This window comes from Castor canadensis, chromosome 12 (assembly GCF_047511655.1).
Source record: "Castor canadensis chromosome 12, mCasCan1.hap1v2, whole genome shotgun sequence".
Taxonomy (NCBI): domain Eukaryota; kingdom Metazoa; phylum Chordata; class Mammalia; order Rodentia; family Castoridae; genus Castor; species Castor canadensis.
In genome coordinates, this window is record NC_133397.1 from 85,908,312 (window position 1) to 85,934,643 (window position 26,332).

General features: G+C 42.4%; 1 protein-coding gene across 1 annotated transcript in view; it reads right to left on the reverse strand.

The window, feature by feature from the left end:
* Aff3 (ALF transcription elongation factor 3) overlaps positions 1-16,246 on the reverse strand; it is a 494,906-nt gene extending 478,660 nt beyond the window's left edge. Inside the window, exon 1 of the mRNA XM_074050356.1 lies at positions 16,130-16,246. Coding sequence (XP_073906457.1) covers positions 16,130-16,182 — 53 coding nt within the window. The 5' untranslated portion in view covers positions 16,183-16,246. The remainder of the gene's footprint in view (positions 1-16,129) is intronic.
* Positions 16,247-26,332: the final 10,086 nt, after the last annotated feature.

The following is a 26,332-nucleotide window of genomic DNA, read 5'->3' on the forward strand; positions in this document are numbered from 1 at the left end:
CAAGACTAGTCTTGAAAAAAAGATGTCAGTTATTAAAAATAATAAAATTTGAAACAATGACTCACATAAATGCTGCTTAATATCTTTAAGCAACAGAATGTATATAGTCGTTGGGTACAACTGCTATTTAAAGCATCCCTGGCCATCAGAGAAACTATACTGAGATTCCACTTCACCCCAGTCAGAATGGCTATTATCAAGAAAACAAACAAAAACTGGCCAGGATGGGTAGAGAAGACTCTTATTCACTGCTGGTGGGAATATAAATTAGTGTGGCCACTACAGAAATTAGTATAGAAGTCCCCCCAAAAATTAAAAGTAGTCAAAATAGGAGGATCACTGTTTGAGGCCAGCCCAGACAAAACCTCAACGAGACCCCCATCTCTAACAAGCCAGGAGTGTTAGGACATACTTGTGATTCCAGCTATGCAGAAGGTATAGGTAGGAGGATCAGGGTCTGAAGCCATCCTCAGGCAAAAACACAAGACACTATCTGAAAAATAACTAAAGCCAAAAAGGCTGGGGGTGTGGTTCAAGTGGGAAAGAGCTTACCTAGCAAGCACAAAGCCCTGAGCTCAAGCCTCATTACCACCAAAATTTTTTTTTAATTTAGTAACTATGTGAAGGGAAGAATTCATAATAAAGTTACCAGTCTTGAGGACCTACTATGTACCAGGTTATTTATGCATACTATCTCAATCCTTATAACAAATCAGTAGCTATATTACCCACACTGATATATAAGGAAACTGAGGCTCAGAGAGGTTAAATTATTTAAGATGGCACAGATAATAAAGGGCACATAAGAATCTGAATCCATGCATGCTGTTGCTGAACCCCTTCACCTTCTCATTATCAAATGGTGCCTTTCTGGAATTTTGCCTGCCAAGTAGCACTTTTAACTATCCTTAAATTTTAATTTTCCCTTTTCTCAAATATTCTTTTTTGTACTTTTTAAAATTATTGTGCTGGGGGTACACTGTGGCATTTACAAAGGTTCTTATAATATATATCAACTATATCATACTTGAATTCACCTCTCCATCATTGTCCTTTACCCCCCGCCATGCCTGGAATAGTTTCAACAGGTCTCATTTTTTCATTTATATATATGTGTGCACAGTATCAAGGATTCTTAAAGAAGACATTTATGGTTATTTTTGTTATCTGTCTCAATATTTTTCAGTCCCTTAAGCCAAGAATCTACTAATTTTACTTTACCCAACTATCTCATGACATAAATTAAGCCTACTTACTCTTTTCCTGTCACCAAAGCAACACTTTTATACAGAATCAGTCATACAGCAAAAAGAGATAGTCTGACTGTATGCAGAACATAAGAAGAAACTACAAGTCCAGGTGCCAGTGTCTCATGCCTATAATACTAGTTACTGGGGAGGCTGAGGTCAGGAGGATGATGGTCAGAGGCCAGCCTGGAGAAATAGTTCACCAGAGCCCCATCTCAAAAACAGCCAGAGCAAAATAGATGGAGGTGTGGTTCATGCACTAGAGCATATGCTTTGCAAGTGCAAAGCCCTGAGTTCCATATAAGAAGGAAAGAAAGAAAGAAGCTGCAAGAGGATCTACATTAAAAAGCACCTCATGCACAGTTTCAGATGGCTCTCATGAGCTAGATGTACTAATTTTATCACTGCACCATCATCATTATTAACAAAATTACATTAGGTGTTATGGTAGATGTGGCCGACTGTGGCCACAGTTTCCTCATCCATAAAGTTTGCCAAATTAGTGGTTTTATGGGTATACAAATAATTAAAGGGGAAATATACACACAGTGTATTTTTATACATGTCACATATTGGCAAGAGGGACAGGGCTATGGCTCAAGTGGGAGGGAACCTGCCTAGCAAGTGCAAGACCCTGGGTTCAGCCCCTAGTGCCTTAGGAAAAAAATGGCAAGAAAGCAGAACCTAAAATGAGGATAAATTACACACACCTCACTCTCATGGAAGCCTGTTGAATGAGAATTCCCTTAGTCTGAAATATACAATACTTTGACACAGTATACTACATTACTCAGTTCACAAATTCAAAATAAATCTCAAGATGTTTTTATATAGAAGCTTCATTGTGCCTGTTGGAGACTGTATATATGCGTATGCCTGTGTGTACATAAAGTATACATGATATATATTATACGGTACATATGTAAAATATGTGGTGCATTTACATGCACATGTACTTCTTACATAGGTTTAAGGTAATGGGACCTCAGAACTCACACCCTATAAGCCTGTCAGTAAGAGATGTGCATCATAGGAAAGTGGCTGTGTATAAGGACTCTGTAGCCAAACTTCCTGACTGAAAATCCCAGGTCTGTCCTCCTACCTAAAGAACCTTGAATCTTTGAAATGGGGAAGAACAGAACCACCTCACAGGTTATAGAGATTAAATGAAATAATATGACACATGTATGAACTCATGACCCTTCCTTACACATAGGAACCTCAGAGCTACACTGAGGCCAACTGGCTTAAAACCCCTTCCGATGAGATTATGCCACTGATTGTCAGTCAGTAAAATATTACAAGGCTCCTGTCAGATTTTTACGTTTGAAAACAATTTTTTAAAAATCCATTTAAAATACTCCACAATTAGACAAGTTCACTAATTTTTCCTGGTGATGTAGCCTCACCTAATTACTTCTGAATCAAAATTACTTTCAAAACACTCTAATTATATCAGAGAAAATCTGACAGAGATTTACGCTAAAGTGGCTTATGCAGACTTCTCGTTAAGTCACTTATTCAAAAATAACTATGAAGCACCTATCAGTTGCCTTTTACAGCCTAACATTTAACATGATCCTCTCCTCTGTGACTCCAATCCTCACAGATACTTTGAGAGAGAGAGAGACAAAGAGAGAACGCACCACATCTATAGCACCCTCATGCTCTTCCTCTTCCTCTGGCCATTGCCCCACTTTTCCTCCTCTGAGACCTTCTTTCCATCAGTTTTCCCTCTTTCACTCAGGAGAGAACACACTCACAGTTCCACTCTTTCACCTCCTATTATTCTTCTATCCCCACTGCCTATTCCAAGAGCCAACTAACTGTTATCACCTTAGGTACTTAAGCTAACAGATCTGGCCCTGGACCCTACTCTCTCTGTTCTCCAATCTCTCCAGCCTTTTCTCATTAACCTTCTTCCTGGGCTGCTTTCCCTCCCCCTCAATATCCTCAGCCTACCTCTCATTCTCTCCTCACTCTTCTTGGTCAACCTTGTCTAATTCCATGGCTTTCACCAGCACCTTCAGGCTGGTAATTCTCAAATCCCTATTTCTACCCTAACATTCTTCCTAAATTCCAGGATCACATAAGCCACTCTACCTGCATAGCCCACAGGCATTTAAATACAACATATTTAGATCCACAAACTGCACTTTTCTCCCACTCAGCTTGCTTTGCCTCCCATGTTCCCATCACGTCGCATAAACTAGATATCCTAAAAGTACCTCTGGCACCCATGCTCCCTTCCACCTACTCCATCAGCAGGTTCTACTAATGCCATCCTCTAAATGCCTCTCCAATCTATCTCCTCTTCTCCGTCCTCCTGCCTGTCTCCTGATCTTCCAAACACAGCCCCTCATAGTCATAGGCTCATCCATGTACAGTGCTTCCCAGAAATAATTAAGTGCAAACACGACCATTTTATTCCCCTGCTCAATGCCCACAATGGCTGTCTATCACATACTAGAAAATGTTCAAGCTCCTTAGAATGCTATGCGTGACCCTTTAAGAACTGGTCATCACTTCACATCTTAGCATCCTCTTTTACTACTCCCTCCTGATACACACAGACCTGCAACTCACCTGTACCAGGCATTGCTACTGATCAGGACTTGCTGTTTTTCCCCTTTGCCTTTGCTTACATTACTGCACCTGCCACATACTCCTCTGCTCCCACCCTGGCTAACTCCTGTTCATCCTTTAAGACTCCACTGAGTTGCCACTTTCTCCAAATATTCCCTGAAACTCCAGGCTGGGTAGGATACACTTTTATATACTTCACAAGATCTTAGGCGAGTAAAAACTGCACTTAGATTATTTGGAATAATCTATTCTGGGCTAAAGTGTAAATACAACACAAGCTAGAAATGTGGTCTGTTCACACTCCTGTGTCTGGCTCAATAAATGCTTGCTCATTTCAACCCAGAAACCTATAAATTCAGAGGAAGAAAGTTGTAAAGAGCAGCTGAAAGTAACACAGTATCCTCACTGTGTTACATTATTATACTCAATATTTTAGGTCTCTAAAATATTACTTTCATCCTGCTGAGGGATAAGAGTAAGAAAAAGAACAGAATTAATTTATGTAACTAATTACCTAAATACTAGAAACAAAAATGCCATACTTCCTTTCAGACTATAAATATTTAATTCCTATACTTAGAACCTGTTAACCTTAACTTTGAAGTTTTAATTTGGGGAATGGGTGGGAGGATAAGCAGTGTAGTTAATAAAATTCACTCACCAGCTTTTCCACCAAAAAGGTTTTCTGCTCATTCTAAAGCACTAAACTCTACTTTAACAATTAAAGGAGGTCATCTAACAGGTTTAGTTCTCAGAAGAAGCTATACCAAGTTCTGGGGAGGGAACTATCTTCAATGAAAGAAACAAATAGGAGAGTCTAGAGCCAGCACTGGGCTGTGCATGACGGGCTGTGCATGACATGCTGTGCATGGTCATGGACTCACCATTCACACAGCTCTGAACTGGACTCCAAACCACAGCATGTGTGGACTTTAGCTGCATCACTGTAATCTGGGTCAAGGTAACACAAGCCAGGCCAGAAGCTTCATCCCTGAGTCATACTACTAGAGCTACAAAGGATATACAAGGTACAGTAGAAACCTGTTGCAAAGGCCACTGCACATGGATGCTAGTTGGAGCGTGTAGTGTTCCCATCTCTGTCGACGCTGCCTTCCCATTTCTCAGGGGATAGGCAGCTCGCATGTCATGCGTCAAGTGAATACTCATTTCCAACACCCAGCAGGGAAGCAGAGGGGTATGAAAGGGCACTGCAGAAAGTGGAAAAATGGAAACTTTGGGCTCCTTCAGGAGCTGGGAAGGTCTAGCAAGGAGTATCTACCTGCCCCCTTCCAGGAGGGTTTCTTCAGTAAACTGTGGAGTCTGCAGCCATGAAGATACAGGCTTCTCAGTGTGGGGCCAAGTCTTCAGGCTCCACAAGCACTTTCCACCTCAGCAGTTCCAAGAAATGAGGCCTGCCATGGGACACAGCAGATGGGACCATGCTGACAACCGCCTTCTCAGTAAAGACACGGATCCCAGGCCAAAAGACTGTATGAGGCACACAAATTCAGAACTTAGCTGGTCACTGGAAGTTGCTTTTTGTTCTTAAATATCTTTTGATTCAACAGAACAAACCTCTGACTCTAAGAAAGTCTTTTCTTAGTTGTCTAATCACCTGACTGTCCTATTTTTTGTGTTACATATTGACAGCAAATAGTGTTTTCTTCAATGTGGAAAAAATATAGTAACATAGTAATTCCATGACACTAGCATAAAACAAAGCAATAACCAAATACTTGCTCACTTTACCATGGGCCTGACCTATGTCCAGGCTTGAGAACAAGTCCCCCTCTCTCCTTCTCACATAAAGGAAGTTAAATTAGTGGAAAATAATGCTGTATGTTACAAGAAATGGTTAATCACAATTAGTCTGACAACACAATGGAACCACCATGTACAAGCAACATCGTAGCATAAACAAGAACTATGGCCCCGACGACACTAAATGCTACTGCAAGCACTTCTTCTGCCAGTTCATATGTGTCCTGAGGCCACAGATTTAAATTTGTCCACTACTCCTAAAAATTCATCATTCTTTCCCAAATCTGAAATACTTGCAGTTATTAAAATCCTATCTGGTTTTTTCCTGTTGGTAAAAATCTTGAATGCTGTCTCAGAGAATGGAAATGCATGAGTGTATGGGCACATGTGTACATACTCTCATTAGGGGAAAAAAAGCCAATAAACTTCCCACCAATTTTACAGAACATCCAAGTCAATTCAAGTCAATTGTGCTATATTGCATCAGTTTCACATGACATGTTCTTTTCTAATGAAAAAAGCTTAGACGAATGGATTAAGAAAATGTGGTATCTATACACAATGGAATTTTATGCAGCCATGAAGAAGAACGAAATGTTATCATTCGCTGATAAATGGATGGAATTGGAGAACATCATTCTGAGTGAGGTTAGCCTGGCCCAAAAGACCAAAAATCGTATGTTCTCCCTCATATGTGGACATTAGATCAAGGGCAAACACAACAAGGGGATTGGACTATGAGCACATGATAAAAGCGAGAGCACACAAGGGAGGGGTGAGGATAGGTAAGACACCTAAAAAACTAGCTAGTATTTGTTGCCCTTAACGCAGAGAAACTAAAGCAGATACCTTAAAGCAACTGAGGCCAATAGGAAAAGGGGAACAGGTACTAGAGAAAAGGTTAGATCAAAAAGAATTAACCTAGAAGGTAACACCCACGCACAGGAAATCAATGTGAGTCAATGCCCTGTATAGCTATCCTTATCTCAACCAGCAAAACCCCTTGTTCCTTCCTATTATTGCTTATACTCTCTCTACAACAAAATTAGAGATAAGGGCAAAATAGTTTCTGCTGGGTATTGGGGGGGGAGCGGGAGGGGGCGGAGTGGGTGGTAAGGGAGGGGGTGGGGGCAGGGGGGAGAAATGAACCAAGCCTTGTATGCACATATGAATAATAAAAGAAAAATGAAAAAAAAAATGAAAAGATAGAAAATTTCAAAAAAAAAAAAAAGAAAAAAGCTTAGAAATTAAACATGGAAACTGTGAAGTTTTCCCACCTAATGTACTCAGGGTACTCTGGTATGGTTGAGGAGGACAGTGGCCATGCTGGAATGAAAGGACCCTGACTCAGGTGTCTAATACCTACCCTTGATTCCATTTGGAACCTGAGTTGTGATTTCTCCTAGGCCACTAGTAAAGTTGCAGTTTCCTAAGGTGGTGTAGTAATTCTGCAAATAGCTGCCCCCAGCTCACACCACTACTCCCTAAGGTCCCCCATCACCTCTCAAATACAGAATGGCTGGAAAAGAATGGGGACATTTGGTCTCAATCCAGGACACCCTTGGGAGTTTCTGCGAGATTCTCCACAAATCCAGAATGTTTCTAAGAAAGACTATCCCATTAGTCCAGCATTCACTTCTAATATAGCAGAAGGATTCTGTCTTTGAAAGACTGACAAGAACAGAAACATTGTAAAAAGTGATTATCCTATTTATTATCAATTGTGTTTACTTAGGTTTTTATGTTGATTTCCTACTATATCCCCACTAGGATACAATTAACCACCCCCTCACTCATCAGAGTTGTATTAGAAAGACTCAAAAATAAAATAAATGCTGCCTCCAAATGTAACCTTACAACTCTATGAATTGTAATGTAATCACCTAAAAGTCTCCTCAAAACAGGGAGAGTGAAATCAAGTCTTCTGAAGGAGTTTCTTTTCAAAGAAACATTTTATCCAGTTAGTCCTTACAACTTAAAATTTGGTCTGCAGACTAGCACCATTACCTGTAAGCTCAGTACAAATGTAGAATGATGGCTCCACCTTGGTCCTATTAAATTAGAATCTATATTTTAACAAGATCCCTAGGTTATCTGGATGCACATTAACATTGAGAGTTATTCCCTGGGTAATAGTTAAGTATATTGAGCTATACTCTCAAACAGTTTTCTACACCCTGGGTCTTTTCTTCCTCTAGATACCTTCTATAGAAAAACAAATACATTTTCAATTTAGAGACAAAATTCACTACAGGAAAGTTTGTTTGTTTGTTTGTTTGTTTTTTTCCTATCTGTCAGGCTGTTAATTAACATTTCAATGAACATTGACAGAAAATTTGTTCTGTCACTTCATAATTCAGGTAAACAGCACAGGTATGACAAGAAAATTTTAACTAAAACTAACAGGTTCACATTACAGCCCCTTAGGGGGTTTCTGAAAACTAATTTCCTGTCCATTAAAAAAAAAAAGAAAGAAAAAGAAAATTATGTTCGGCATCAAGTTAAGCACATAACTCTAAACTGAGCTGTTATGTTAGCAATGGTCTCCAAATTACAGTCATTTTTGTTTACCTCCACTAACAATGAACCTCCTGAGGAGAAATTATGTGAAGAAGTTTAAGTAGTACCCTCCCTAGCTCTCTCCACACGTGAGCAGAGAGACTGCAGAGGGGAATACCCAAGCGGATACCATTAATGATTTCTGCACTCTTTGATTCCTGCTCCCGTGATGGGAATGATGACAGAATTTTGAAGTCAAAGGATTCTCAGAGATAACCATTGCTGCTGGCCCACTTAGACAGGAATGTCTTTCTACAAAGTCAGGTAACCATTACGCTCTGAGACCGCCCACACCACACCACTGTAACAGGCTCGCCACACACCCACTAATCTTACTTGTGCCCTTGAGCAACCCAGGACAACTCTCTGCCTCCTCCCAGGGAAACACCTTCAAACATCTGAGGGCCCTCTCCTGTCCTCAGGAGTTGGTTTTCTTACATTAAAACCTTTTCATTTCTCGGGTGCTGTGGTATACTCTTACCCTGAATTTTGTTTCTAGTGAAACTAGAAATGATGATTAGCCTGACATAATTTAATGAGACCCAGGATGCCAAATGAAGTCATTTGATGTAATGGTTGGTAATACAATACATTCTGAGCAACACATCAAAGATTATGTAATGGTTCACATATATAGGTATGTTAGTGGTACAACCATAGTAAGGGCATACTACTAATCTCCACTCAAATATGTCCCCAGGTCCCCTACCAAGGACAGAACTCTATACCATGTGGATGGTTGACCTGACCCTATGTGGCCTTCTGTATCTTTTCCTTGTTTATAAAAAGAGAGACCTCTTTTTTATGAAAGGACTATATTTGGCATTCACAAAGCAATTTGACACTTTTATTACTTAACATCACAACCTTAGGAGGTAGGCCAGAATAAATGCTGTCATTTTATAAGTGATTAAGCCAAGACTGAGAATAGGAAATGAGAAAAATCATGAGCTGCCCAGGGCCAAATAGAAAGCAAGGTTGGAGCCAATGGAGTTCAGAAACTTCAATTAAATTTCAAGACAAAAGTGAACAGTCCACATTGAAAATAAGTTTTATGGATTTCACTTTGAAATAAAACAAGGAAATATTATGTTATCATTAAATTATGTTAAAATTGTCTTTTATGGTCTTGGATTTTGCCACCCAGACTTTATTCCCAAAATAAAGAAAATTTAAACAGACAAATGTATTCCAGGTTTAAAAGTCAATTTACACACACAAGAAATCTTGCACTCCATCTCCCTATATAGCTATCCTTACCTCAACTAGTAAAAACCCCTGGTCCTCTTTATTAATGTTTATATTCTCTCTTCAACAAAATTAGAGATAAGGGCAAAACAGTATCTGCTTGGAAGCCAGGGGGTGGGGGCGAGAGGGAGGGGTGGGGGGAAAGGAAAGGGGCAGGGGAAGGGGGGAGTAATGACCCAATCATTGTATGCATATATGAATAAAGGAAATAAAAAAAAGAAATCTTGCATTCCATATTGAGAAATTAATTTCTTATTTTGACTTATTTTAACCTATATTAAGCCAAAGGGCATCATTCAAGTTGCTAACCTGAAGTGTCACTGATTAGACTCATTCTGGCTCATGGGATGTTCTCTCAAAATAGATTCTTAGCATTTTATAACCCTCCTACATTTTCACAAAAGGGAATCTGGAACACAGGAAGTAATCAGTTCCCCACACATAATACTCATCTTCAGTCATCAAAAGACATTTGGTTATAACCATCCACACATCCAGCGTGCATCCTTCCTGTCATCCTTGTGACCTCAGCCCAGCTTGAGCCCTCAACTTCTGTGCCCTAACTAACAAGTCTTCCCACCTGGCTTGGAGCCCCAAACAGGGCTCTAAATTGATGCTACCCACCAGTGGATGCTTCCCATTAACCCCTCCCAGCTTCCTCCTGCTGGCCACTGGCCCCTCAACTGCTGCAGCCCAGGAGCCTTTCCTACTCCTGGACCCCTCTCTTCTCAGAGCACCTACTGAGGCCTTTCCTCATGCTCTGGGCATGCTCTGGACTTTTCAGCCAATGAAAGCCTCCTCAGCTAACTGTGGTCACTTTTGGCCAATGACAGTGAGCACAGTCAACCAAAAGATTACTCTCAACCAATCAGCTCCAGGATACCTTGGGCTCAGCTCTGGGCTCTCCTTCTGCCCTTCATGTTCTGGTGAGCAGCTCTGAACCATAAGGGCTGACAAAAGGAATAGGAGTTGACATTAAAAATATTTGCTCTACTGGTACTGCAGAAAAAGGTCCGGGAACCTGAGCGCCAAGATCAGAAATCTGTGGTGTTTTCTGAAGGCCCTGGGAAACCTAAGGGGGCCTGGGAAAAGCTATGTCCTGGATGTATGTCCATCAGTGGTTGATATGAAAAGAACCTAGAGCATCAGTGGAAACTACTGGGAAGCATCTTTATGGAGGCTAAATAGTTGGTGGTGCTGCTTCATCCTCCTCCCTCTGGCAAGAGTGCAGTCCATCCCCACCTTGCCTTAGTTAATAACTTTATCTTCAAACAAGTGCCACACTTCATTCCCACCAAATTTCTATTTGCAGTCTTCTGTCCACGTGGATTTGCCTCCTTTTTATTTCCTCCTTCTGAAATTCTACTTTCTCAGGATCCATTTCAAATGCCACTAGGCCATGAACATTTTACTCTCTCAACAGATGTGCCTCTGCTCCCTCCAACTGGCAGTGTTAGCTGTGACGCATGTTTATGTGCATAGCTTATTCTCCTGTAAGTTCCTAAAACAGATTCTCTCACTCTTCCTTTGCACTCCTTACAGTAGAGCTTTAAACTGAAGATTTCAAAGAATTAAAGAAATAGACTACAAAATATCACATTGACTACTCTCAACCAATCAGTTCCAGGATTACCTTGGGCTCAGCTCTGGGCTCTCTCTCTGCCTTTCATGTTCTGGTGAGCAGCTTTGAACCATAAGGGCTGACAAAAGGAATAGGAGTTGACATTAAAAATATTTGCTCTAAAACCCTTGTTCCTTCCTATTATGGCTTATACTCTCTCTACAACAAAATTAGAAATAAGGGCAAAATAGTTTCTGCTGGGTATTGAGGGGGTGGGGGGAGAGGGAGGGGGCGGAGTGGGTGGTAAGGGAGGGGGTGGGGGCAGGGGGAAGAAACGACCCAAGCCTTGTATGCACATATGAATAATAAAATAAAAAAAAATTTGCTCTACTGGTATTGGAGGAAATGATCCAGGAACCTGAGGGCCAAGATCAGAGATCTGTGGTGTTTTCTGACACTCTGAAGGCCCTGGGAAACCAGGGCCATGGTAAGAATAAGTGTTATTTCATGACACTCTTGTTTCAGCTGTGCACACTATATGCGCGGGTATTGAACTGTAATGTTAAATGTATTTCTTTGTGTGTCATGGTCCAAAACATTTAAAAGCTACTGACCTACAGTACCTGTCTTATAATAATGCCTGAAACTCTCTGAATGCTTACTGTTAAATAATTTAATGAGTATGAAACAATCCATGCACTAGAATATCAAAAATTTTCAGTTTCAAAGAATATAAAGCATAATGCCTATTTGAACAAAAGTATATGGATTCTGTCTTATATGAAGCTTCTTGGGGGGGACAGGATAAGTGATAGTGAGGATATATGTACTTATTATTTCATCTTGATATAATTTCTCCCATATGTGAACACATCTGAAAATGTGTTCTGATATAAGGAAAATTAAGTACAAATTAATTTTGGAAAACTTGCCTCATTCACTGAAACCATCTCATGATTACAAAGTTCTGTGTTTTCAAAATATGTGGTATAGGTAATTCTATCATGAGTCATAAAAGGATCTTTCAGAAACACCAAGAAACCCTTTGTTCAAGTTCTTTCTTTGCCCAAGATGTCTGTACGTCCTCTGTAAAAATCCCGTTCATCTTCCAAAGCTTTATTCAAAGGCCACCTCTTCCCTGGAAACCTTTTTTTCCTCAATTTTTCCTTTCTCCCTCCTCCACCACTCACCCTAGTTCCAAGTATGTTCTTTTCTGAGCCCCCAGTGTCAAAAGTTTCCTTGTGCATTTATTGTACCTATCTCATGCTCCTACTTGACAACAGTGTGCATAACCCATGTTTTGCTCATCTTTGTATCCCCTAAAGCAAATGGCACAAGGTCTTATACTTTAGAGATGATAAATAAAGATTTGTGAAGTGAATAAACGAAAGCAACAGTTAGCCTGTTAAAAGGGATGGCCATTATTTCACAGGCCCTGATGAATGGCTTATATAGGCATCAAATCAGCTGACCCAAAGCTGGTGGATCACATGAAAAAAAGCAGAAGGCAGTGGAGGGAGGCTGAGCAAAAGTGCAGCTCCTGCAAACATCTGCCCCAGCAAACTTACTGAATCCCCAACTCTCAGCACTCAGCATTGAACGAAGCTATGAGCTAGGTATAGAATGAGCACCTTCACCAGGTCCCAAGTTCTCCACTCAAGCTTCAAAGTAGAGATGGGAAGTAGAATTAGAGATGTTCACTGGGAATATCTACATCAATTTTAAGGTGTGGCTAAAAAGAATAGCCATCTGATCATTCAGACTCAAAAAACCCACCATGAAAAATAAGTATGGATATTTCTGAATGAGTCCAATAGTGTGCAGAGACGGAGCTGGTGATTCTTGAATTATCAACTGATTATATTCAATAGTACTGAGCTTTTCCCTTTATAATATCTCTACAGTCATTTTGGGACATTTTCTGTGACAGAATAAATGAGCTCTCAGGTTCAAAGTCACAGCCATGACTAATAAAATGCAACTTGTTTTATTGGAAAATGATAGCCACCAATTAGAAAAAGTTGTTAGGAATTTAAAATAAGATTCTCTTTTCTTATTCATCTGTACCTCCTACTTCTCCCTTCAAGGAAAAGTGGTTTCCTATAATGAATTAAAGGAAGAAATGTTCAATGGTCTTTATTTAAAATTGTTATCTCCTTTCATAAGTTAATTCACAATTAACAAACATAACATCCAAAATCATGTTATTTTGTTTTAAGATTCTTTGTTTTAGACCACCTTCTTTTCCTTTGATATTCATGTAACAGAACCCTAACTTGCACTTCATCAAGGTTTTGCTTTGTAATTAATGTCAAAACCACCTTCATAAACTGGATGCTCTGCAGTATTCCAGAAAATACACTGGATTTGAAGTCAGAAAAAATGGGCTTTGAAGCTAATTCTTAGTTCAAATATGACTCCTCTACTTATAGCTGTATGACCTTGGGCAGGTTACCTGATCCCTCCCTCAGATCCTCAATTTCCCCATCAATAAAACGGGACTAATAACATTTCTTGCTCTGGAACATTGTTGTGAGGAGTAAAAGACAAAACATATAATGTACCCATAACAGTATCTGGTAAGCACTAATGTTTAGTAAATATTAGGTTGTTTTGTTTTGTTTTTTCAGTACTGGGGTTTGAACTCAGGGCCTCATACTTGCTAGGCAGGCGCTCTACCACTTGAGCCACTCCGCCAACCCTAAATATTAGTTTTTAAAAGTCTGCTAGGCATTTGTTTGATGGTCTCAGTCAAGTCATTTAAGAGTCCAAATGTTCCATTTCCTCATCTTCTTACTCCTCATCTCATTCCTTTCACAGCTTATCGCTTGCACGATTGTTATGACATTCACATAAGGGAATGATGAATATAAAAACATCAGATGCACAGAAAGTACTCAGATATTAGTTATTTTGGATCATCTATAAGCTTAAAAGTAAACCATAAACTTAAATTTTTAAGTAAATCATTAAAACTGAGTTTGAAATAGCAATCAAATGTTGACCCATTAGTGAGAAAATGTCTAACCATGATAGAAATGCGTACTCAAGGAGCTCAGTTTAACATAAAACAAACATATAAGCTTTGTTAAATGCAAATTCACAAAACAAGAAACACTTAATCCAAACTGTCCTACTCTATTGAAAAAAAAAATCCTATGTACTTTTGGAAGACAAAACCTGATACACTGGTTAAAATCTGGTTGCATGTAAAGTGGCTTTAAAAAATGCTTACTTTTTCTTTTTTAAAAAGATAGTAAGTATGATTTAGCTAATATCAATTTGAAGAGAACTCACTTAAACATCTATGACAATGCTTGAGGCAATTCAGCTGAGAACTAGGATACAAAGAAAGATAGCGCTCAGGCCCTGGGCTGGAAAGGTCCACAAATTTTGGCTGGCAATCTCAGAATACTATTTATACAAGTTAGGAAGGGGCTCAATTTGAGTAAGCAAGCAGACAAGATGAATAAAAATGTGAAACAATAAGTTCTTCCTTTTGACACTAAGACTGCCTTTTAAAAAGCAAAAGTCATTTTTAAATTACAGTTGTTATCTGAAAACCTATTGAATTTGTGCCAGAAACCAACATTTCTAAATGTAAACCTGTAAAATAATAGGTATCTGTAAATGAAAGACTGAAATAACCCCAGGAGGTGCAACACAGTAATTAGCAACTTTTATAGAGTAATAACATGTTTCATATTCTCTCTACACTGGCTCTTTGAAGTTTCCAGTGTAATATATACAAGTTTTATTACATTAGGGCCCATCTTTGTGTGTTTTATAGACGCCAGCATTATGCAGAGCAAGCTGTACTTACTCACCATTGGATCTTTTATAAGAAACTGCTCGATAATGTGCTAGCTTTGTGTCTAGTTTATTTTGTTACACCTGTCTTTAGGAAAATAAAAGTCACTGGAAACCAAAATCACCAAAAATATCCACATGTCTACATACCTATATGAGCCATAAATCATAAAGCAGCTTAGCTTTAAAATTGTGCGTTGTGTATTCATGTGCACACCACTTGCAGTTTTACACACATGTGAACTCTTTACTGAATTAAAGAAAGAGGGGGAAAAATACCGCTCAGTTCTACAATAAGCGATTACCAGAGGCAGAACAGAGTGCAGTTAATATGCTGGTTCCAACAGATGTTCATCACCGTAAATATTAAACATAACACAAGTTCCTCCAGGAATATGCAGGCAGTAATTTCACCACCTGAACAAGGTTGGTTGGAAACATTTAAAAAGATGGGCGGGGTGGGGGGGCGGTTAGAGGAGTAATAAGAGGGAAGCAGAAGCAGCCAATGGGATTTTAAAGACACCCGCAACCGGAATTCAACTGCTTCTACCTGCGATTTACCTGCAGCAGCTCCTTAATGTAAGATTCCTGATAAACAGAACCCCGAGTGCACCCCGGGCTGCGAGCTGTGAGCCAGGCATAAAGAGACACACGGGGCGCCAGAGGTGGGGAGGGGAGAAGAGGAGGAGTACAACTGTGGAGAGGTGTGAAGAAAGGGCCCAGAGGAATTGTGAACCTCGAGGAAACGAGTCTCCCTGGGCCAAGGCTTCTGGAATTTCCGCACGGAGAAACACTCGCCTCTTGCCCTGCGTGTTCACTTTTCCATCTTGGGTGGGAGTGGGTGGGACAGACAGAGAGGATGCAGCCACCAAGACCCGGCGCAGGCAGGGAAGAGGTTGGAGCATCCTCTAAGGGCACTTCAGCAGAACCAACTCCAGGGGGTCGCGGGGGCGAGCCAGAGGCTCTAGGAGAACGAGAAGGGAGCGCGATCGGATCGAAGGGAAGAGAGCTCAGAGGGGCTAAAGAGACGAGAAGTGGATCCCCAGACATTAGTGACACATCCTAAAAATCCCTTCTATTTCTCTCCAACGCTGCGCTCTTCCCCCATCACCCAAATCGCTGGCCCCTGGGCTGGGACAGGCAGCACCGAGGGGAGGGGACAGGAGAAGGGGGCAAACAGATGGGAAGGCGGCCGTGCATCCAGCGGGGGGAGGCAGAAAGCAGTCCGCGAGGCGGGCGCCCCCGGCCCACTCCACCCGCACGGCGGCCGGCCGCCCGGAGCCCCCGGCCCAGGTGAGGGCGCGCGGGCCGCCGCGGCTCCCCTCGCCGGCCCAACGCGGCCGGCACGGGGACTCACCACAGCGACTCGAGGTCCCATTCCTGGAGCAGGGCTAAGTCGAAGCTGTCCATGGTGGGAGGTGTCAGCGCCGCCACCGCCGCCGCTGCTGCTGCCGCCGCCGAGGCTCGGGCCGCCCGCGCGCTGCAACGAAAGACGCCGCTCAAGGTGCATATCCCGGCCGCGCCCGAGCGGCCGCCGCCCGCCCCCCACCTCTGGGTCGGGGTTCCCGGCGCCCCACCCCCCGCCCCCGTCCCCGAGTCCCGGCCGGCCGGCCAGGAGGCAGCGGCCGGCGCACTCACCCGCTCGCCGGCTCGCGCGCAGGCACACTCACGAGAGAGCGGCGAGCTCGCCGCGCCGCCGCCGCCGCCCCCTCCCCGGCCTGCGCCCGCCCCTCCACCCCTCCTCCCCTCCCTCGCGGCGGCCCGGCCCGCTGCAGCCGCCGCCGCCGCGGTGCTCCGCGCCCGCCCGCCCGCCTCTTTCTCCTCCGGGAGGCGCGTGTGCGCGGGCGAGGCCGAGGCGCGCGCGCTCGCCGCGCCCGCCCAGCGCGCCCCTGTGCTCCCCACGCCACTCCTCAGGGTCCCGCCGCTCGCGGAGGCCGCGCCACCGGGTCGTCCTTCTCCCTCTGCCCTGGACTCCCGCGGCCGTCGTGACCCTGGGCAACCCTGGGGTGCGTGGGGCCGTCCTGCGAGCGGGAGAACAGCAAGGCGGCGGCGCCGAATGCAGGGGATGCTGAGCCGTGCCCAGCCTGCCGCATCCCCCTGCCCCTGGCCCTCGCCCTCTTCCGCCTCACCCGATCCTGCCCAGGCTGCACGCACTTCTTTTTGCCTTCCAAATTCACCGGACCCGGCTCAGCGCTCCTGAGCGCGGTGTACAGGCTTGCAGAGCTGGGGTGTGTGCTGGGAAATACCCTGGCCGCCCCAGGCGCGGTGAGAGTTAACTGTGCAGCTCACCGCAGCGCCGTAAACAAATCGTTTCAAATATCTGGAGTCAGTAAGTTAAATGAAATAAAGAGGAAGCGAGAAGGAAACCTCTTCCAAGAAGACCTGCTCTCAGCTGCAGTTTGGCCTACAGTGGGGGGTGGGGGGGGGGAGGGAGCAATCCCACTGGTCCCCAGCTGGCCAGTCCCTGGAAACCAACCTCCTTTCTTTTTATTTCTTAAGGGAAGGCCTCTGGGTTTCCACTACAAACTTCCCGCCGCCTCTCCTGTCTGGAGTGTGGCAGATTGTGAGCTAGAAGGATGACAGACTATCATTGTGGCTCCTAAAAGAAATCAAGTCCTCCTTACTGTTACTTCCCTGGTTTTAAAAAACGTGTTTTCCCCTCGCTCCCTATTATAGACGTTCTGAGAGACAAGTCTGCAGATAGATCTATGTCTCTGTTTCTGCACTGCTGACCTAAAATGAGAACCCGTCCTCTGTCCCTTGACTCTCTTATCCTCCTGGCCACAGCGCAGGGAGCCTCCCTCAGGATTCCCCAGAATTCCTGGAGAGAGCAGCACAGAGCAATGCAGCTATGCCTCACCACTTGCACCAAACCCCACATTCTCTTCCTTGTGTGGAGGCCTTTCCAGTTCTCTGCCCTTTGTTCCTTTTGTGGACAAGAAAAGCAGCCGTCTGAGGTGGCCAGAAATTTAAACCCTTGGATGGAAGTCACAGGATCTCTGTAAGGTCAAACCAAGCCCCCCCCCCCCACTCCCCTTTTACCTCACCTACCTCTGAAGGAGAATTAACAAAGTTCTGCACTCAGGTAGAAGACCAAGAGGCCAATGGGAATTCTTTCCTATTTGAAACTGGATTGCAAAATGTTCAGCCACACCTCCTTCTCCCCCAGCTCTGGAGTAGTCCTTCCTTTATTAGTATCCACAACTAATGTGCAAAATGTAAAACACTAAATTAAGGCAGAGTCCACATCAACAGAGTTGGACAACACGGAATTGTTATTTTACAAGCTGACAACTTCCCGTCCTTAAACACCTCCTTCATTAGTTGAAAGTAGTAACAAGGCTACAAAAGAACAAAGGAATATGAATATAGAAAAAAGTACAGGTATGAAGGGCTAGCTTCCCAAATCTCAGTCTACAGCATATGTGAAGAGAAGAAAAAAAAATCTGCCTTCCTGATACCTCCTTAGCATAAGCCCTGTTGGAAATGATTGCTCTGGCAAAAGTGAGCTGTAGACATCACATGGAGACAGCCTTCCCAGGAACAAAGGCTGGGGGTGGAGGGTGGAGGAGAGAGGAGAGGAACAGCCCTGTCTGGAAGAACTGCAAGTTCCAAGGCCTGAACAAGAAACGTGTCCTGTTCCTTGGGCTCCAGGCTGCAGCTGGGAGGCTTCTCCAGAAAGGAGACCTCCCGCCTCTCATTGGGATCTGGCTTCCCTTCCCTTCCCACCACATCTGTTTATACAAAGGAGGCCACTAAAGAACAAACAGAACCATGTTTACTGCAGGTCCCATGCTGGGCTTGAAGCTCAAGATACAGATTTGCCCTCACCAAGAAAGCTGAAGATAAATACAAAGTCTCCAAAAGGAAAGGCAGTAGGGGGATGTAGAGCTGATGGAGGGGCTAATTAATAAAGGCTTCTCCAAAAAAGCTACAGAGTAATGGGTAGATTTATGTTTGAATTTAAACTCTGGGGTCTCAGGTTAATATGAGTTTACCTGAGCCTAATGCAATTTCACTGTGGGTATTTAAAAACGTTTCTTCAAGAATAACTGTTTTTTTCTGTTTGTGCCTTTAATGTTGCATTAACAATTTATTTCCCATGTGTGTTTTTGAGAATAGCATCCACTTGGAGAATGGGGACTTTTGAAGAAACTTCAAATAATAGTTGTAGACACTGTTTTTTCCTAAACTGTAATAGAAAAAAATAAATTAATAGTTTTTCAAAAACGGTTAATGAGACTCTATTACGGGAAGAACTTTGTATTATTATTCTTCATATGTATTATGAAGATGTTCTCATTATCCTCTAGCATCTGGGTGCATAAATCAAAGCAAGCATTGACTCTAGTTGTCAAAATTTTAAATCCTCAATACCAAGCAAGAAAGGGTTTGGCTTTCTGGAATTAGAGTGGCAGAAGTGAAAGGAAAGTTTTTTGATTTTTGGTTTTTTGGTTTTTTTTGTAAAAGTAAGAGACTGCCTAAATCAAAAATAAAAATTAAAAATGGTGATCCCTGCAAAGCTACTGTAGCTTTTGTGCATCCTTGTGACCCAAAACCCTCCCCCGCCCCACCACCATGGAGATGCAACCAATTCCATTCAGAGCTGAATCAAACCACCCAGCTCAGAAGAGAGCTGCTGGGTAGGTGGGTTTATTTGTGTAGGCTCAATCCATGAAATAAAAGGCCTAAGAAATGAATTCTGCTCAGTTTGTGGTGTATGCATGCACTTAGTAAGGGCTCCAACTCTTATTCAGTCACCTGGAACTGAAAGTCTCCTATATACACCCAGAAACAAATTGGTGGTATCTCAATAAGCTCTGCATTTAGATATGAATTAAAAGAAACATGGCATGGCTTTATTAAATTCATGCCTTATTCTGAACACATGGCTGCAACTCAGAGGTGGCTTTTGTGACCAGGTAAGATTTTCTCTCTCTCTTTATAATCCTGCCATTCCTCTAGAAAAAAAAAAAATGTGGGATCATCATCCTCTCTACAGATGGTCTTGCTGGAAGATGATGGACCAACACACAGCTCTCCCAGCCCCTATTCCATGTCCTCCAGCATTGTTTGCTATGACACTCCTCCCGTATTTAGCAAAGCTACAAACACCTCATTTGGTCTGCTTCTCCTTCCAGAGGTTTCTTGGGTGTTTGTAACTGTATCTAGGGATTGCTGGATAAACCCTCTACGCTTTCTGCTTACAAATTACATGGTAATATGTTGAGCCCCAAGACAGCACGGATTCAATCACCCAGGAGCTCCAGTGTCCTCGGCTTTTCCCTCTCCCTCCACAGGTATCAGAGTGGTTCTAGTCTGGGATCCGAGGTGCCTTTCTATTTTTTTTTTTTCATCATTCTCCAGGTCCCAAGCAGATGGTGCGGCTGTGCTGGCTGTCATCACTCCTCCTATGTTTCCATGGAAACATGGGGCATAGGGACCATGTCTGCCTTGGGCTCTCTGACAGTATCCTCTGGCTGAGAACTTGAGCACTCTGGCCCCTCCTCTTTGCTTGTCTGCTGTCCTGGGGCCTTAGAGAACATTCTGGTGGTCCTGGGAGCTGGGGTCATTTCAGAGATCCTCTAAGGACATACTCCCCGCAAATGGTTGTAAACTAACTGGAAAAGTGGGATGGGGGAAAGGAAGAGAGGCCAATACTCCAGTGGGGTGGCTAAAGTCAATTTGGGATGGCAACATATTTGGACAGTCTGTCCCCTCAGTCAGCTTCCTTAATGGCTGATTATTGTCCAGATGTCAAAATAGAAGCTCCTAAGGTTTTGTGTGTTTATCAGACAACAGATATTTATTGAAAATGAGTATGTTCTTTGAGTTTTACACTGTACTGACATTCTACTCCTGGAAATGTGTGTTCGTTCTTTTTAAAAAAACAAAATCAGGGTTTTCCCTAAGGAATGCACTTTCTTCAAAGTTTCCAACATCCTCCTGCCTACATAATTCATTTATATAGCCACTAAGACATTAATTAGATTCAGAAGTCTGTGGAAACAGCAGAGCTAGGCGGGGTCAGAGGGCAAGCAGGGCAGAGAAAAGAGAGGGAAAATGACCCCTGGGAGAGGGTAAGGAAGTGGACAGAAATTTTTCATGCCTTTCAAGTACAAAACAAGACAAAGATAATTTCAAATTGTGGGCAACTACCATAACATTGTTTTGAGAATTAAATTATTGCCAAATTAAAGGGTCCTTTGAAAAAAAAGAACTTGGTTGAGCATAAGAATTCTATGCATATATATTTTTGGTGTTATTATTTCTTATATAGCTGGTACAAAAGATTGATGGGTGCAGCTTACCACATTTTTAAAAAGAATAAACAAATTAGTCATTCATACCCAAGATGAAAATGCAAACAAGAAAGACAAACCGTTCATAAAAACAGACCAGAAAAGTATCTCCTACCACAGATCACACATTGCATATCATACTGATGGATTTGGGGCATAATCCCATTATTTTGTGATATGAGAATATCCATTGATACTGGTATCAGCCATCCTGATTTAAAATGTAACATCCCCACTGGCTCTTTGTCATACTTCTTCCAGATGCTCGCTGGCTGTTCAACTATGCAATCCAAGGACTCTTAACCTGTTGCGATTGGGAGATAACTAGTCCTACAGTTGCAAACATTTCTCTACTACTATTTCCTGATTCCTAGTCTAAAGATCAACTCCAGTAATGCTCCCAAAAGCACATAAGGTATGTTGCCATGGTTTTCTTTTGCAAGTGAGTACACTGAGGAACAGATAAGTGTCACTAACTAAAGCATGGCAGATCGGAGACTGGATCTGGTAGCCACAACACCATATGCCACCCCTGTAACTTTTGCCTTAATTATCTATACCATCAGAGCATTCCCATAGAATGGTCATAGATGCTTAAATAATGAATATAATACAGACCCAGTCAGAAGGTCAGGGAGAGCCCCCTACCCTTCTCTGCAATTGTCTTAAATACCCTGCCACCAGCACTTTTACTCCAAGAGCTCTGCCATACCACACCAGGAGGGAGGCACTCACTCTCTCTCTCTTTATGCCTCAGTGTCTGCCTTTGCAACACAAGGAGGCTGGTTTGGATGTTCTTTGTCTCTGTTAGTTTTTATCTCTGACAGTTCTAAAATGTAAGAGTTCTGTTTTTAGTTGTTCTTCCTGAACACTGCCAGACAGGAATCCCTGGAGTATGTCAGGAGAGCCATAAACCTTTTCATTTTTAAAGGTAGGCCCTCCTTTTTGGCTTAAACAAATCTCAAGGTGTTGCTTTGTTCCAAACAGGAGTGTGTGCTTTCTGTTAAGTGTTAGCAGACAGCAAGAGCAATATGTACAAGAAGATGAGACTTAGGTCTGGGGACAATGAGAGAAAAGAAGTCACAACACAGCTATAGTGTCAGGCTCTTTTCTATGACACCAAAGATTGTCAAGCCTGGATCTAATGTCCCCAGGCAGCCCTGGAAGGACACCAAAGATGCAAGTGGAGCAAATATGGCTCACAGCCTAAAAACAGAGACATTTTGAAATTGTATTTTAAGGGGTTAATAACCAATGGATAAAGGGCAATGATACAGGTACTCGTGTGGAGGCAACCCCCACAGCTTGGAGTCGACACTCAAGGTCTTCAAGTCCAGAAAAAGAAGAGACAGAGAGCCAAGTCCACCTCTCTGAAAGCTAGAAACAAGCCAGCAAACATGGCTGGTTGCCTATCCAATATCCATCTGCTCTCCTCCTTAATAATAAAACTTAAGTTTGATGTGGAGAAATAATAAGCCTAAATGAAATAAGTACATTTCTTGTCTCTCTTAGCAAGAACTGGGCATGTGCCACCAATCTGCCCAATGAGACCTCAGAATATTTTGCTTTCTTGGAACAGACACCATCCCTTCATCTAGGTCACTTCCTTCTTCTTCTTGTTCAGAATGCAATTTGAGGCCTACAGTGGAGCAAAAGCACACTAACATTGGCAGATCTGAAGTTGAAAGGAGGCTCTGTCTTTGCTAATGTCTTCATTCAGTTATGCCATCTTTGGGCCACCTACTTAGAACTACACTTTTTGAAGCATAATAAATGGCAAGTCACTGTTTTCATGTTTTGATTATTACAGCTAACTGATTAAAGAAGTCATAGCCCTTTGAGTATCCCCTATACCTTGCTGCACATAATCAGGTCTACCAGATGTCTCAGCTATGTGTCCCAACAGGGGCAGACCTGCTGAAGAACCAACTGTGACTTACAAAAGCCTATCATTACTTCCTTAAATTTAATCTTGCCTTCTGGATTTACTCGAACTGTAAGAATGTCAATTAATACGAAACTCATGTTCAGTTGTTTGAAGACTGATTAATCTGGCTCCAGCATTTTTTGAATATTCCATATTATTAATTGTTTCTTTGTATTCATGTTACTTATTAATTGGGTTAAGTTACTGTTACATCCTCGTAAGGATACTAAAAGATCTTGCTATGGAAAATAGTGCAGGAATAATAATAGCCTTTCTTGTGTCCTTGCCACATTCACAAAAATATGCACACTTCAAGCTTTGTCATTGTTTCTACCAATAAACTAATTACCACTGAATGAAGCTGATTTACTTCAGAAGGGGTTTAGAAAAACAACTAATTAAGTACAGTATTTTGAAATATAAACTGCATTACAGGGTTAGAACCCTATAATAAAATTGCAGAAGCTTGAAAGTTGAGAGAAACCATTGAAAACTCTCTCTAGCTAACCTCCTATCTGATGCTGAATCCCCTCTGTTTTGGCCCTGCTATGTTCAAGCTTCATGTGAACATTTCTAATGGTAGGGAAATCACTCCCCCAAAGGTTTTCTAATTCAATTTTAAAGAGCTCAGGTCTGTCTGCAGCAACATTCTTCCTTATGTTTATGGATCCCAAATTGATTTTCCTGGACCTTTCTAGCACATCACTAACCTATAGTAAGCACTCAATCTTAGCCCTCAGTCTCACTGAATTGTTTCTATCACTCCTTCAAATAGTAAGTCTTGGGGTGTGTGTGTGTGTGTGTGTGTGTGTGTGTGTGTGTGTGTATGAGAGAGAGAGAGAGAGAGAGAGAGAGAGAGATGTGGTGGGAAGGTGGATCATGTGAATTCCTCAGTCCTTTGGCAGAAAGAAATCTAGAATACTGTACAGAGAATGGGAACCAATCTCTTAAAAGAAGCAGATGGGCACAGGAATGTGAAACACCCCAACCTTTTCTTGGTTTCTTGGAAGAACAGTGTTTCAGTTAGAAGTTGGAGCTGGCCACAAAAAGGAAAATGCCCACCACAAGATAGGGAGGCAGAAAACTCCTAGAAAGAAAGATACCTAACACCCCTGCTGGTCTCAAGGAGGAAGTTGCACAATGGGAGGTAGAAAAATGATGGTGGTGAGTACAGGAACTCCTGATTAGAACTCCAGGCCTGAGGGCCAGCTCCTCTTGCCCCCATAAATAACAAGAGCAGCACTTTCCAGGGGTGGCTCCCAGTGTTTTTCTAAAGTTCCATCTCTTCTGTGATGCTTATTATAATTCTATATACTTGGCACAGACAGTTACAATTTTATGAATTTATAATTGCTTTCTGTCACTCTCTAGGTAACAATATAAAGTTTATTATGACATAATCCTCTTGGACCTGAGAGAGTCTCAGCCCAGTTCCCCATGCTGTCATTCCAGGAAGAATGCAGCCTCCAGTCAAGACTGTAGTTATGTTGATGCTTTTCCAAGCCTGAGTCTTGGGATCAGGACCCAAAGGGGTACTCAGTGATCACATGAGTCATTTCAGATATAGATTTCCCAAACAATATTATTGAGCACCTAGTATGTGTTAAGCAGTGGTTTTGGAAAGGGGATGAGAGGGAAGTATAAAAGGTCAAAAAGCCAGCAGTTGAGAGGATTATATACATACATCTTCATTCATTTCCCCATCCTTGAATTTAACATGTATTTATTGAGGCTTTTATGTGCTAGGCACTGAGGTTATCACAATAAGTAAAGTTGGTGAGCAGATGAGATCTCACCGAGGAGGCCAGACATAGTTATGTTATTATGTGATCAAAGTTATGGTGAGGGCCATGCAGATAGTTGGGGAGGTTTTTCTAGAAAGAGTGACTGGCTAGTATTCTAAGTCAATAATTGACTTATTTAGAAGAAGGGTGTAGGTGTGGTTGAAAGAGAACAAACTCTGCATATTGCAATGTGTCACCTACTATGACACGTAGAGGTGTGTCTATGGAACTAAAGGAGCAAGAGACCCTCTTCAGAGGCTTAATACTGAAACTTACATTTGGGTTGGGCTTAACCGAATCAAAGCCAAAGTGAGGGTGATGTGGTACTAATGGAAGAGCATTCCAGGCAGAAGGAAAAGCATATGATGGGGCACAGAGGCCAGAAGAAGTGTATTATGTTCCAATAGAGAAGGTTCTATATGGTCAAAGCCTTGAGGAGAAAGTTGTAAAAGTCAGTAGGTCAAGTGCAGAGTCAAGAAGTACAATGAGAGAGAAAACAAAGAAGCCACAGCAGAGCAAGAGATTGGGGCCAGGTGGCAAAGAACCTTGTTCTGGTGTATCGAAAATACTTCAAGTGAGCAGGAAATGAACATTAGAGATTCTGTAAAAAACCAAGTGAACACCCAGCTGCCAAACACAGGGGAACAAATGAGAGTTTAAAAGAGGAAACGACTTCTGAGAAATCAGAGAAAGTATTTCACAAGTAGTCAAACCCTAGGTTTTTCATTTGTTGTAAAATCAAGCAAGTCTGAAAACCCCTTCCTTAGGCAGAGCTGGCCACCTCATTTGCACAGCCTGGAGCAAAATGAAAATGTAGAACCCTTTGTCCATAAATTATTAAGAATTTCAAAACACTGATAGCAGAGCTTTAAACCCCTCTGAATGTGGGCCCGGAACAACTGCAAAGGTCACATACTCATGGAGCAGCACCTGCCTCAGTAGCCCTGGTGGCATCTTTCTGCTCTGAAGCACCATTCCACTCACTGACAGAGTGAGTGGGTGTTGGCTTCTGGGAGCCTGGTACCTCAAGGACTGACTACCACCATACTGGGAACTCAGCATCATGCTAGCCCCTGTCCTTGGGTTCATTCTACACTGAAAATGTTCTTTTGTTTCCTGGTTTTACTGATAATAGACACTTAGGAAAACAACTTAATTTGTGATGTCAAATTTTAAGTATTTTCTGTTTTCCCTCTTTTTTTTAGGAGAGTCCTCAAAATGACCTTTGTTTGTCAAGCAAGGTAATGATAGCAATATAGGCGAGAGAAATTGAGGGAAAGGGGGAAATGGGTCTACAAAATTAAAAAATGTAAAATAACACAAGTACAGAAAGAAAAGAAGGACTTGAGCTGATACATACCTGTAATACCAGCACTCAGGAGGCTGGGGCAGGAGAATTGAGAATTGGAGGTCAATCTGGGTTACATAGCAAGTGCCAAGCTAGCCTGGGCTACATGGTGAGACTCCATCTCAAAACACTAACAGCACAACAACAAAAAACACCCCAAACTGGTAGAGCACCTACCTAACAAGTATGAGGCCCTGAG